At 38.3% G+C, this 15,021-nt stretch overlaps 1 protein-coding gene across 21 annotated transcripts in view; it reads left to right on the forward strand.

Annotated features, from left to right (window-relative positions):
* Window positions 1-15,021, forward strand: part of NAALADL2 (N-acetylated alpha-linked acidic dipeptidase like 2) — a 608,345-nt gene that overhangs the window by 238,188 nt on the left and 355,136 nt on the right. For all 21 annotated transcript variants that reach the window (XM_087933480.1, XM_087933485.1, XM_087933494.1 and 18 more), the window contains one exon: window positions 13,665-13,935. In XM_087933480.1, coding sequence (XP_087789606.1) covers window positions 13,665-13,935 — 271 coding nt within the window. The remainder of the gene's footprint in view (window positions 1-13,664; window positions 13,936-15,021) is intronic.

Genomic DNA, 15,021 nt, shown 5'->3' on the forward strand with positions numbered 1-15,021 from the left:
GAAGAGGTCACACATCTTCAAATACCATTCTAATATTTTCTGGAGGGCCAGGCAGATTGATTTTGGCATAAGCTTTTGTGAACTAGGCAGTTTAGTAACTACATCTAATAAGGTGGACTGTCATCCAAAAATTCTAATGCCATGATAAATTTTATAGGCTTCCAGGTGCCAAAAGACCCTTTGTGTCACCTCTGTATAAGAGCCTTGGTCCATACAAGATATCAATCATCAAACATGCATAGTCAGCTGTAAATGGTTTGAAAATAGCTAGCACCAGGGTAATAATTACCTTTCATCAGTAGTCAGTATTCCTGGTCTTACTGATTGGTTCCTAAGGTAATATAATCTAATTACAAGGAAGAGAATATAATGGAACAGCTTAAAAGGTTCAGGCCAGGAAATGTACTTGAAATTCATCTAGTTGCTCAGTCTATGATTTAGGAGTTTTTTGTAAGGGTTGCATTAGATTATTAGCAGCTCCCCCTATTCCCCAATAATATTTATGTTATTTTTTTTCTTTATCTCCAATAAAAGACCTCTTGTCAGACTATGTACCGGTAATAGTATAGATTGTTTTTATTTTATTTTCAGGAGTTGGTAGTTTCTAAGTGATTACCAACATTATATACAGGGGAGAAAAGAAAAAGATAATGATTAACAACAATCTAGTAATAGCTAGTCCTAATGAAACATGAACTGTTTTACATATGCTATTAGCCAGGGGTGGGATTCCACCGGTATAACAACCGGTTCGGTGATCGCGCTTTGCCAAATTGTAGGCAGGCAGCAGAAGTAGCCTGCAGTACTGCACTCTAACCACCGCACCACCGTGGCTCATAGATGATGATAGATCGATGATAGATAGATGACAGATAGATAGATAGATAGACAGATAGATAGATAGATAGATAGACAGACAGACAGACAGACAGATAGACATTCTACTGTAAGCCAGTCCTTGTTATAATGTTTTTGCTCTGATGTAGTTCAGTGTGTACCTCATTTTGCAGCATTTGTTTTCAAAATCAAATAATTAAACTGTCCATGAAATATGGAAACTGTACATTTGAAGGGACCAAGACAGTTCTTCTTATCTTCTCCATTAGGTGCTTTTCTAAAGGCAGAAAAAAGTCACTTAAAATAATATGGTCTTTGGGAACTATGAAAAGACAGAACATCGTCACGGTGGTGTCACATGATGTATCGGGACATTTTCCCCCTTTGCTAAACTGGGCATGGGCATAGCTAGCATGTGACACATCTGGCCCATGGGCTGGGAGTTTGATAGCCCTGTTATAAACAAACAATTCTTAAACTGTTGTTTGTAGGCCATCAATGTCCTCTAGTATCTTCCTTCCACTCTCTACATTTACTGGTCACAGTCTGTTTGCCACTTTAGATCTTCTCTCCCAACTCCGTGAGTTGGCTAAACCAAAGGTGGAAATTGTCATTACTAGTTTGTAATAATGGATTATTGACCAAGAAATGTTAAAGTGCACAGTTAGCAATGTGCTGTGATTCAGAAAACGGATAATGGTGAACAGAACTCAGGTGCAATTATTGACTCTGAGTATGAATGTGCTGAACTAAGTGAAATTGTGATTTCTTGTGGCCATGAGTTTGAGCGAACAGTTGCTGTAATGACATGGCAAGGGGTACCTAAAGTAATTCTACTAATGAATGTGTTATTGACAGAGTTTAGGGTTTGTTTGTTTTCCTCTGCTTTCAAGTTAGTACTGATTCCTAATGACTACCTGGATTAGTCCCTGAAGTTTTATGAGCGAGTGCTTTTTGGGAGTGGTTTCCCCTTACTTCTTTCCTAGGGCTGAATGAAAGTGACTGGCCCAAGCTCACCTAGCTGTCTTTCTGCCTAGGGCAAAATCACAACTCATGGTCTCCTGGTTTCTAGCCTGGTGCCTTAAGAACTATACCAAACTGGATCTCTATGGAGATGTTGAGTTGAGTTTATTAAAACATAGGTAGTCCTTGGCTTATGACTGGTTGCTTAATGACTATCTGTTCTAACCCGGCTCCTAAACAGGACAAATCCTCTGGCGTTTTAATGATTCCTTTATTAGGAGAGCCAGCAGCCCCGGCAAAAGTCTCTCTCTTACACAGCAGGCTAACAAGTCTGTCCAGCAGGGAGATGAATAGTTGTCTGCCACACCTATTCATCTCCACCACCTGTCTTTTATCCCCAGAGCTAGGGTGGGGCTTCACTAGCAGCGATGGCTCTTCCTCCCAAGGATCGAGTCATAGATTTTGACTGCTCTCCTCTCCTCTGCCTTCTGTGCATCCGTGTGTCAGGCACTGGACCCTACTTTCCCTATCAACCATCTCCAGACCTGGGGGCTCCATCTGAGGGTTGATGGACAGCCCAGGCTCCTCTCTCTCTCTCTACCAGCTCTATTCTCTCTTCCCACTTGGAGCTCACAGGTTGCCTTGATGCTGGCCCTGACTCCCACGCTATCTCCTAGTCTGATTCAGCTGCTGGAGGGGCTGGTGGCCGACAGGCCACAACACTACCCCAAGTTATGGCAGATCTCCCCAGAGCTCTCCATGACTGAGATCTGAAGTTCCAACAGCCTCCTCCCTGCAAATAAAATGTCCATTGTGGGAGATAGGTTCACTTAGCAACCACAGCGTTTGCTTAGTGACCATGTTGTTAGCTTAAAGACCTCAGCGTTTTCTTTTTGATGGCCTCAAAAAAAGTCATAAAATTGGGCACAGCCACATGCCCTTAGCAACCAGCATGATTTGCAACTGTAATTCTGGGCTTAATTATGGTCATACATTGAGGACCACCTATATACAGTTTTTAAGGTTGAAAATGCTAAAAGCTTTTTATTTTAGACACCTGAACTAAGAACACCTGATGAACTATAGAGAGTAAAGAGGATGGCCAAGGATGAACCCAAAGGAGTTCTCTGCTTTTACTCTTGTGACAATTTTGTCCTTCTGCCTGAGCAGAGGTTGGACTAGAACAGGGGTGTCAAACTCAATTTCATTGAAGGCCACATCAGGGTTGTGTTTGATCTTGGTGGGCATGACATAGGACTCATGTTGAGAGCACCTGTGCCAAGTGCTAAGGCAGGACTTCCCTGAGACACTCCCTCACTCTCATTATAATCTATCTTCCTTCCTTCCTTCCTTCCTTCCTTCCTTCCTTCCTTCCTTCCTTCCTTCCTTCCTTCCTTCCTTCCTTCCCTTCTTTTTCCTTCCCTCTTCCTTTTCCTTTCTTCTTCCTTCCCTTCTTTCCTTATTTTTCCTTCCTTGCTCTCTTCCCATCTTTTTCTTTGTCTTTCCTCTGTCTCTTTCTCCTTTCCTGTCCCTTCTTGCAGGCTCAGATGCAAAAGGAGAAACATTTTTCCTTTTGTTTTGTTTTTAGTTTATTTTGATAGCCCTCTGATACCCCGTTTTTGACTGCAATGGCCTCCTGCAGCCTTCTGCCAGCAAAAATGGAACTTAGGGGGACGCATGCGGGCTCCATTTTCACTGGTAGAGGCACCACAGGCCAGATCTAAACCTTTGCTAATGCCAGGCTGGTCCTGCAGGCCAGATCTAAGCACCCCGTGGGCCGGATCTGGCCCATAGGCCTTGAGTTTGACACCCCTCCAAGGGCCTTTCCAGCTCTGTCATCCTGTTACTCTGCTCCTCAAAATGGCTGGGACAGTATATGTGTCCTTCAAATATCTGCATAATACAGAGTAAGAACTGTCCAGATAAAGACATGTTACAGAGAAAGAGTATTTCTTGATAGCATATGGTAGAATATTGAAAAAAAGGTATCATGTGATAATTATTATTTCCTGCATAATTGTCCAACTATTTACAAAGACTGCACTACTATTACTATTAACCTTCTCATCACTCCTTATCACCATCCCCTCCCACTTGTGACTGTATGACTATAACCTTGTCGCTTGTATCCTTATGATCTATATTGACTGTTTCCTAGTATGATTTGATTGCTTATTGTACCCTATGACTAATATTAAGTGTTGTACATTATGATTCTTGACTCTTGATGAATGTATCTTTTCTTTTATGTACACTGAGAGCATTTACACCAAGACAAATTCCTTCTGTGCCACACTTGGCCAATAAAGATTCTATTCTATTCTATTCTATTCTGTTCTGTTCTGTTCTGTTCTGTTCTGTTCTATTCTAACCTAACCTAACCTAACCTAACCTAACCTAACCTAACCTAACCTAACCTAACCTAACCTCACCTAATTCTAACCTAACCTAACCTAACCTAACCTAACCTAACCTAACCTAACCTAACTCCAGATGACACAAAAGAGAGGTCAGGCATGTTAAGCTGTGTTCTAAAGCTTTTCTAAGGATCCATTTTGATAGTATATTGGCATAACAGGTTAGGGAGCTTTTCCAGGGCATTTTGATGCCCAATGGAGCAAATTTTATAGTTCTGTCCTACTTTTAGAAACAGAGAAGTTATTCATTGTAAAATAACCTGGGCCTTTTATGATATCCAAGACAACTAGTACCTAGTATAGTTGGGCTGACTGTACTGTGAGCTTAGAACCACAGGAATGATAAAGCACCAAACCCGGCTGATATTAAAAGCAAAACATTCAGAAATCCAAGTAAGTATATTTAGATTAAAAGTATTTATGGATTTGTGCCATTGCAGATGCTGAGATCTGTCTGGATGGAGGAGTAATGCATTTGCATGGGGCTATTCACTGATAGAGATTTATGTTTCTATATGGCAATTCTGTGGATTAATTGCATAGTGTCGTTCAAATGTCAGTTACTGGCTTTTGATGGATCAGGCTGTGTACTTTTTTTGTGTTGGAGGAGAGTTAAGATATTGCTTATCATCTGTCTTGTGTACCTTTTGCCTGGAACAAAAATGTACAAGGAAGAGATGGTGGAAAAAAGAAAAAGAAAACAGAAAGAAAAAACAGCCATCCTTTCTGGTGCCAGAGGCTTTGACATGATAGGAATGAATGCTGAAGATATTTGCATTCTCTCTTTCTGGAATGGCACACTGTCACTTCCCCTCCCTCCCTAAATATAGATCAGTTCATTTGCAACACATATGCATGCTAATTCCCAATTGTTATTTCTCGAGCAATTAGACTTCAGGAAGAGGTAAATGGAAAGTGCCAATTTAAGTTGTGGGGCCCTGATGGAAAAGCAGGGTGGGAATTAACACACAAAGACAAGTAATATTTGAAAAGCAGGCACACAACCGCATGTGTGTATTTCACCCCAGGATGACAGCTTGTGATGGAATTTCTGCCCATAAGGCTCCTTTATAGGAAAACAATAGCTCCATGGTTGCTGGCAAAGGTTTTCACCAAAGTCTTTTCCTGTGCCACTCAGACAGAAATCCATGTGAATAAATATCTTTTCAGAGCAGGAGACTTACGGAGTTCACCACTAGGTATTATTGCTAAGATACAGTTATTTCTCATTTTCATATGCAATTATACTGAAGTATCTATTTCTGCATGCAATTTTCTTTCAAAGTATATATTCCCAAATATATTTTTTCCAATGTTCCAAGAATTGTGAAATCGGATGCACAGTTCTATTCTAATCTACTGATTAGATCTGTCACTTTGTATTAAAATTTGGAGGTGTTGATTTCTCCAACATTTCTAAGATGATGGGTAAAACTTATTTATAACAGATATGATCTGCAAAATGCAGAGGGGATGGCACTAAAGAGTTGGCTTTTCCTGCTATATGGTGTGGAAAAGGTACAGTACTTATCTGGGATTGCGGATGCAACCTCGATATGTAGCCTTAAGCAAGGAGGAATTTTCTACTCATGGGCATGTATAGTAAGTTCTGTGCAGCCTTTTAGAACTAGGAGCCTTAAAGAACCCAGGAACTGTAATAAATGTATGTCAGTGAGTCTCAATTTTGACATTTCTCTGAGATGTTAACTTCAACTCCCAGAATTCTATAGACAACATGACCATTGCTGAGAAATTGGGGAGTTGAAGTTCTGAGGTAGGAACATAGAGAGATACTCAAAATGTAAGAAACATTTTAGACATTTGTCTAAAAGTCAAAATATGGACTCTTTTAGGAGTGGCTCATGGCATTTTCCATAATCTGACAAGATTCACTCTGCTCCTGTCCCTATTATTGTTAAAGTTGTGTGTAGATTTGAGATTCCCAGCATATAGTTTAATTTCCTGTTCATATTGGGAACAGATCATTTGGGAATGGAGTATGTCCATTCATAGAGAAATTGTTCTTTTGGGTTCATTGATCCTCATCAAGAAAGTTTCCTGCTTCATTCTATTCTCCTCCACTTCAAAAAAAAAGATCCTTCCCTTAGTCTGCAGCACTAATTCACACTCAAGCAGTCTACAATTTAGTTCTGACCAATCCTGGTTCCATCTTTAACCTATGAGTTATATACCACAGGTGAGAGTGTTGTTTCTTAGAGCTAAGCCTTTCTAAGTTAGACAACAAGAAGTGATTCTGTTTTCAGTATGCAATTTGACTCTTTTATGAACTAATAGGACTGGAGTGGAGTGGACTAGAGTAGAGTAGAATAGAATAGTTAGAAGGGACCTTGGAGGTCTTCTAGTCCACCCCCCTGCTTAGGCAGGAAACTCTATACCTTTTCAGACAATTGGTTATCCAATATCTTCTTAAAAACTTCCAGTATTGGAGCATTTACAATAAGATGATTATCTCCATTATCTTTGTGATTGAAAATTCAGGTTTCTATCTCACATCTTTGGACAAAAAATACCCACACTGAGTGTATATGGTAACAAAAGTGCATATGTTAGAAATTCCACAAAAATGAAGTTGGCAGAATTTGTTCAACGTCTGTGCCTGCACCCTTTACCAGCCATGCTGATTGATCCACACCCTACTTTCCATCCATGCCTATTTTAGATCAAAAGGCTGGTTTCTATTAGTGTTCACTTTTCTAAAGAGACAACTTGTATCCTTTCACCATTAGGGACTGTCACACTGCTGTGCTGACAAGAAATACTAGCATTATGATTGTTGTGAACTGATGAGTTGTATAGACAAATTGCTTTCTCCTCTTCAGGAACTTTGCAGCTTCTTTTCTGATTCACACAATTGCAGTCAGATTGCTGGGGCTTTATAGTATAAATTGTGAACAATGATACCTTGTGCTATATTTCTGGATAGATTGAACCAATGGTTTTCAACTTCCTTATCTTACAAAAGCATCTTATATGTGAATGTACAGACCAAGGAATTGGAGCACCAGATAGGTGAGAATCATTCCATCTATGGAGGCTTGTTTGTAGAATTGTGATTCCATGGCCAATGAGTAAATAAAGCCAACAGGTAAAGAGAAAAAATTATTCAATGGTGATAATTGTATCTCTTCCACAGCAGGAGATACCAGCATTAGGGTGATTGTGCTATTTATAAACATGCCAATTTGTAGCAAAAGATTTGTTGTTGATTAATATGGCTTTTCCTTATATGGTTAAGAGAAAGACAGACACGTACAAAGCAATGGTGGGATTCAAAAATTTTTACTACTGGTTCTGTGGGCGTGGCTTGGTGGGCGTGGTGTGGCTTGGTGGGCGTGGTGTGGCTTGGTGGGCATGGCTTGGTGAGCGTGGCAGGCGAAGTCTACTGTAAAATCTCCATTCCCTCCCCACCCCACTAACCTGCTTTCCAGCTCTGTTCTCCTGTGAAGGGCAACAAAAGAAGACCCAGCCAATCAGCTGGGATGCGGCAGGCAAAGAATAGATGGGGCAGGACCAGTCAGAGGTGGTATTCTGAACTATTCAAAATATCTGCTAATGGTTCTCCAAACTACTCAAAATTTCCACTACCAGTTCTCCAGAACTGGTCAGAACCTGCTGAATGCCACCTCTGGTACAAAGACACTTGGTTACAGGTATGGTCCTTTAAAATGATAGCAGTCACTTTATCATCCTAAAACATCATGACAAATGTAAAGGATTATAACTTTGTATGTGACCTATTCATTTAGAGATAATCGAGAAGAGCGTTTACTTCTCCCTACTTTAAGAAAAACGATAGAGATAGATGTATGTTTATCTTTCCATCTCACTCTCTCTCCATCTATCTGTCTGTCTTTCTATCTACCTATCATCACTACATAGTTATTTATCACACTTAAAAACATTATAAAAATTATTAACATCCTTCCATAGTTTAACACACAAACCATCAGACAGATAGAATAACAGAATTGGAAAGTATGTAGAGATTCTCAGTCATCCAGGTCATGGTTGTCCAAAGGTGCTTTTTCTGGAGGCAACTGGACTTTCTTGTTCTTCCTTAAAAAAGAGTCCAAGAATCTTCAGCTCTAACAGGATAGTGGGGAATGGAAGGATTTCTATTCCTTGCAGACAGCTGGTCATTTACATCCTTTTAGAGGGTCGTTGAAGCTCTTGGAAGTTTATCTGTGTCTTCAGGGTCACCTGAGTAGTAGTTCTGGTTCCTGTAGTCTGCAATTTTTTTCCTCTGGAAATTGTTTCCTACTCCCAAACCATTCAAAGGGTGTTCATCCCAAATTGTGTAGCTAAAAGTGCTTTAACGACCCGCTTAAAGGATGCAAATGACCATCTGTCTGCAAGGAATATAAATCCTTCCATTCCCCACTATCCTGTCAGAGCTGAAGAAGATTCTTGGAGGAGAAGTGAAAGGATGAGAAGTATTCAAAAAACAACAACAATAAAACCCAAGAAGTCCAGTTGCCTCCTGAAAAAGCACCTTTGGGACAACACAATTTGAAGGGATCCTGGAGGTTTTCTAGTTAGTACAACCCCCTGCTCTAGTAGGGAACCCTATACAATTTCAGATTCTTTTTGTTGTCTTTGTTTGTCTTCTTAACTGCTGATTACAATTTATGTGCTTTGTGTAGTGGTTGATTTGTCCAAACTTTGTAACAAAAGTTGAATTAAACATGGATGAATAATGTTTAAATTCACTCATAAGTAGGGAGAAAGCCAAGATATGTCTATGCAATTGGGAAACTCAGCAATTACCATGGAAAAGATTGGAACGAAGTGTGACTTTGGTGCTTTCTAAAGGATCTAGTTAAATCTTATTTTTGCTGGATTAAGAATTGAAGGACATAACAAAAAATGTTAACTTTCAAGAAAACTCTACTCTAGAGTTTGGAGCTGCTTAGAAATTTTGTTACTTATAGGGTATCAACATGGAGTTGCATGGAAGAAACTCCAGGTAGACTGATCTGATTATGTTTCCTTTTATATATATAAAGTTTTATTTAGGTTTTCACAAAACATACAAATACAAATAAAATATCTTTTTTTGAGAACAGCATGCCCCTTTACTTCTCCATACAGATACAAACTCAATACATATTCATCTTATACATTCTAATCCAAATCTTATAACTATTTTCACAATTTTTTCAATAGCTTTTCCCTTTCTTTACTTTCTATAGCCTTATTTTAAATTATCTCATTCCTTTCTTAATTCAATTATATATCTTTTTCTAATTTTTAAAATCTTTCTAATCAATACTTTTATACTTTCATCTGTCCTGTTTACAATTTAATATTATCTTTTCTCATTAAACAAATTTTCCCCTGTGGTTACTAGACTGGAGAGTAGCACCTTTGTATCTTTTTTCAAATCTTGTTTAAAATTTAAGTTGCACCTTTACAGTTATAGCATTCATTTTCTAACCTCTATTTTATAACACATACCTATTTTCAACCAAATTCTGCTTGGTACATTCCTTTCAAAATTGACCTGATTATATGTCATACTGAGGTACAACTTAAGTTCACTGACCTAATCTTGCTAGAAATTTTACTAGCATTTTTTTTGGGGGGGGAAAGATTGCATTATTCCCAAGACTAATTAAAAACACTTCGTATCTGCTCTTGGGCTTTAATAAAGCTTAAGGTATGATTTGCACCTGTATTTTAATATTCTGAAAATAAATTATGAACTAAATAAGGAACAAAATGCTTTTAAAAATTCAATCAAGTATATTGTCACTAAAGTTTTAAAACCGCTTTTATTTAATTATTGAGTAGAGATCATGTTTCATTTTGCAGTAAAAAGAATGATTCTATAATTGTAATCTTCATTTAAAATTACCCCCTGCAATGAAAAATGTGCTTATGATGGGGAAGTACCTCAATCTTGTTTGTAATAGGGTGGCTTTTATTTAATCTATTAATGCTTCCAATAATGATGAGAAATGTGGGTACTCCTGGAGCATTTGTGTTAATCAAATGACTTGGCACGTATTGGAACTATCCAAGTTCATGTCATTGCATTAAAGGGCACAGCCGATGAAATCACTGGCTTGTAATGTACTAGTGATTGGATTAACTTGTCTATTGTGTACAGACTATTTGAAGACTTATTGGAGATAAAGTGGAAAAGATTAAGTCCAAAGAGCTGACCTTTGGCTATTATTCCTCTTGAAAAGAGCTTACAAGCCTTTAGCGTAAGCCTACTACTCTTGAAAAGTGTGTGGTGTTAGAGTAGATCAGAGGTGATGAATGTTTTGCTAATTTGTCTGAAAATAATCTCTGTTTTTCAATTAAATGGGCACTAGAAGACATATGCAAAGTCCAATGTGACCAGATTTGTGGCGTCTCTAAGCTTGACATTTAACCTTTACTTCATCATTCTGTACTGTCCAACTGACATTTTGACTCCGAGGGAGCACAACATTTTGGTAAAGTAACTGTCAGGTCGGCCTCCATTCAAATCTTAGGAAAGAAATTCCCCAACTCCATAGATTTAGAGAAAAGGTACTTTTACTAAGAATGAACTGATGGCAGCACAAGCAAGGCAAGACAGTTCACATCAAAGTTACACACTGGAAGTTCCCTCAAATCCCTCCACCCCCAGGGTCAGCCCATAAAGACCAATCAGCATCCAATATGATGTTATGGGAAGTCTCTTCAGCAGATGTTTAGTTTAGGTTTAGGTTTAGGTTTAGGTTTAGGTTTAGGTTTTAGATTTTAGATTTTAGATTTTAGGTTTTAGGTTTTAGGTTTTAGGTTTTAGGTTTTAGGTTTAGGTTTAGGTTTAGGTTTAGTTTCGTTTAGTTTAGTTTAGTTTAGTTTAGTTTAGTTTAGTTTAGTTTAGTTTATTGTCATTGCACCTTGTACAATGAAATCAAACACCATCTTCAGTGCACATCATGATCATGAAAATAAACACAAACACACATCCTTCACACCCCACACATTGAATTGAAAACCTTCAACACCACACCAACACTGCACTACACAGTAGAATTCAACAGAGCTACTGCCCTGGGATAGAAGCTGTTTTTCAGCCTATTTATCCTATTTGGAATAAAAGATGTTGGATGCCTCCAGCGACCCAAGATGATTGGCCCTGGAAAAGTCCAAACAACATCACTCCATTGATGGGTAGCAAACCTTCCTTCACAGGAACACTTCACACCAACTCACTTCTCCACCCCAAATGCCAAAAAAAAACACCCTTCTCTGTTTCCATGGCAACTGAGGGCAAGCAAGCCTCAAATTGCATTCTGCAGATCCGGCTGACAATAACCAACCAAGATTTTTCTTTCAGGACTAATGGAAAGACAACTAGAAAAAAATAATGGAACATTGCATTCTTGTATATGATAATCGCAGCAAGGTTATTATATGCTCTCAAGTGGAAAGGTTCAGCACTGCCTATAATGGAGAACGGTTGATGAAAATGATGGAACTTACAGAGATGGCTACATTGGCTTCCTGGTTGAGAGAAAAGGCATCTATATTTACGGCTGATTGGAAAACCTTAATAAATCTTTTCACATAAAACAGAAAAACTGACTTTTTAATTTCTGGTTTTGATGATCCAAAAATATTAAATAATAGAAAATAGAGAGTCTTTTTTGAAATCATAGAGTAAGAGATAGCTATGAATTCATACCTGTATTTGCTGCAAAGGAAATTGGAAGATTCTTTTTTCTATTTCTTTTTATCTTTTCTTTTGGCCTCTTTTGCTTTTCTTTCCCCCCCTTTTTTTCCCTTTGTATTAGCTTTTGCTAGTTTTTTAATCTTCTTTTAAAAACATTTAATTAAATGTGTATAAAAAAGAAAAGTAACCTTTTGAGAAAGAGAGAGCAGGAATTGAAATGGGAGACAGATGACCTCCAGTGAAAACAGATGCTTATTGTGTCTTTCCTGGATTGACATATAAATGACAATTGACAATAGAGATATATGGCAAAATAAATCCTCCTCAGATTGTGACAATGTGACATATAGTTTCTACTATGGCTTTGCATATTTCTTAACAACATGGTAAATGTGGTATAAACATAAAAGAAGGATTACAAAGTTTATAGTAACTTTGGTGGAGAAATCAAACATAGGCAATTAGTGATACAGTTTGACATAATTGTTATTTTCCATAAGTAGACAAATAGAAATAGCAGACTTATAGACTTATATACCACTTCATAATGCTTTACAGCCCTCTCTAAGTGGTTTACAGAGCCATCATATTGCCCCCAACAATCTGGGTCCTCATTTTACCAATCTCAGAAGGATGGAAATCTGAGTCAACCTTGAACTGGTCAGGATTGAACTCCTGGCATTGGGCAGAGCTAGCCTGCAATACTGCATTCTAACCACTGCAGCACAGCTCCTAAATTAAAATCCTTGGGAAAACCAAGGATATAGATAGATAGATAGATAGATAGATAGATAGATAGATAGATAGATAGATAGATAGATAGATAGATAGATAGAAAGATAGAAAGATAGATATGTATGTGTGTGTGTGTGTGTGTGTGTGTGTGTGTGTGTGTGTATCCACCCACTTTTATTACTTTGTATGTAGTATGTAGAATGTATATAGATAACTTTAAAAAGAAGCCAGGCATTAGTTGTTGTTGTGGGAAAAATACTGTAGTAGGTATGTTTACCACCTCATATATGAAACCCAAGGTGCTAAGCATATCTAGCACTCCTTCCTCCTTCTATTTTTCCACAACAACAACAACCCATGCCTGGCTTCTTCTTAAAGTTATCTGTCAAGATGGCATCAATGGTTTCCCTTAACGATTCTGTTCCCTAAACTTTGTGCTGCCATCACATTTTTTGACATCTGTTTATCTGGCTTTTGAGAATTATGCTTGGAATAGTCAATTCTTATATGCCACTTCATATTTTCATGGTTTAGTATAGCTATATACTGTATTTTCTTGGCTCAACTTCTTTAGTATCTAGTCTAATTTTCTATCTATCTATGTATCTATCCATCTATGTACCTATCTATCTATTTCTGCCCATCTCCCTCAGAGAAAGAGAGAATCAATGTCTTTGTTATGTGTTTATATTGGACCAACATAATGTCTGGATTTTCATGTCATGATAAGTCATAATTTCACTCAGATCTTAGTTAATGTGCTGGTTGAAACCACCTAATGTGGTGTTTAAATCAGGGCTTTAACATGCTATTGTTCAAACTCAGATAATTCTGGTTTATTCTCCAATCATGCTTAGGTAAACAATGACTTAATACAACAAGGATACTCATCCAGCATCCTAGAGCAACATTTCTTTTCTTTCTTTGTTTTTATTAAAAATAGATTCCAAGTTGCCTGTGTATATAATCAGAAGCTTATTTTATTATTGGAAAAGCCAATATGTACACCCAATTGTGTTTGATATTGTTTCTTGTAGAGATTTGATACAGCAGAATGGAAAAGAAGATAGAGATGTTGCAACAAAACTTCTGGGTCAGTGGACATCCTTTGGTCTTGAAGATGTCCAGCTCATCAATTACACTGTCTTGCTTGACCTGCCAGGTTCTTCTCCAAATACAGTGACTCTGAATAACACTGGGGAATGCTACTATCCTAATGGACAGCCATGTAACAAAGAGACCCAAACTCACTACAGTCAAGACCTTCCATATGCCTATGCTGCTTACTCTGCCAAAGGAACCCTCACGGTAATATGACCATTTGTACGTGTTATATTGGTATAAAAATCAAGCAGAAAGGCAGGAAAAGCCCCACTTAGATGTAAGCCTGTTGAATGATATACTATATTCTCTTCCAATGGCACGAGAACAAGAAGACTTACGGAGGTCACCAATACAAATCATGGAACACTGTGCCATGTCTATGGAGATTCTAAATGATTCATGTCATGGTTGTCCCAAAGATGCTTTTCCAAAGGCAACTGGACTTTCTTTTTTCCTTCGAAAATGTTTCACTGCTCATCCAAGTAGCTTTTTCAGTTCTAACTGACTGGTGGGGAATAAAAAGATTTATATTCTTTGCAGTCATCCAGTCATTAGCACTCTGGAGGTCAGTCATTAGGACTCAGTTATTGGGGCCACTTGGTTTATCTGTATCCTCAGAGCTATGATGGCACGGTGGTTAGAATGCAGTACTGCAGACTATTTCTACTGACTGCTTGGCTGACTGTAATTTGGCAGTTCAAATCTCACCAGGCTGACTGTAATTTGGCAGTTCAAATCTCACCAGGCTCAAGGCTGATTCAGCCTTCCATCCTTCCGAGGTGGGTAAAATGAAAACTCAGATTGTTGGGGGCAAATATGCTGATTCTGTAAACTGCTTAGAGAGGGCTGTAAAGCACTGTGAAGTGCTATATAAGTCTAAGTGGTATTGCTATTGTTCAGAGTCATCTGGAGTAGAGTTCAAATGGTATGGAACATTCTTGGGACTGTGGAAAGGTTGTTAAGAAGAGATAAGTAATGTCATATCCCTCCCCTCTGTTCAATCCAGTTTTAACAAAATGGTCTTTTTTAACCCTCAAATCAATGGTCCACTCTGTCCAGAATGTGAACTTTGCTGTCTTCAGAAGAATGACCTTAGCCTTTCAGATGCAGATAGACTAAACAACCAATCACTGCTAGTTGCTATTGCAACTACTGTTGCAAGTGGACACGGTCACATAACATCAAGCTTTACAACACCCTCACTTAGTGATGGGGTTACTTGTCCCAATTACCATTGTTAAGTGAGGACTACCTGAACACTAATCAAGATGTACAGTTTGTTTTTTCTAA

The sequence above is a fragment of the Pseudonaja textilis genome, chromosome 4 (genome assembly GCF_049901715.1).
Source record: "Pseudonaja textilis isolate UNSWEBS1 chromosome 4, rPseTex1.2, whole genome shotgun sequence".
NCBI lineage: Eukaryota > Metazoa > Chordata > Lepidosauria > Squamata > Elapidae > Pseudonaja > Pseudonaja textilis.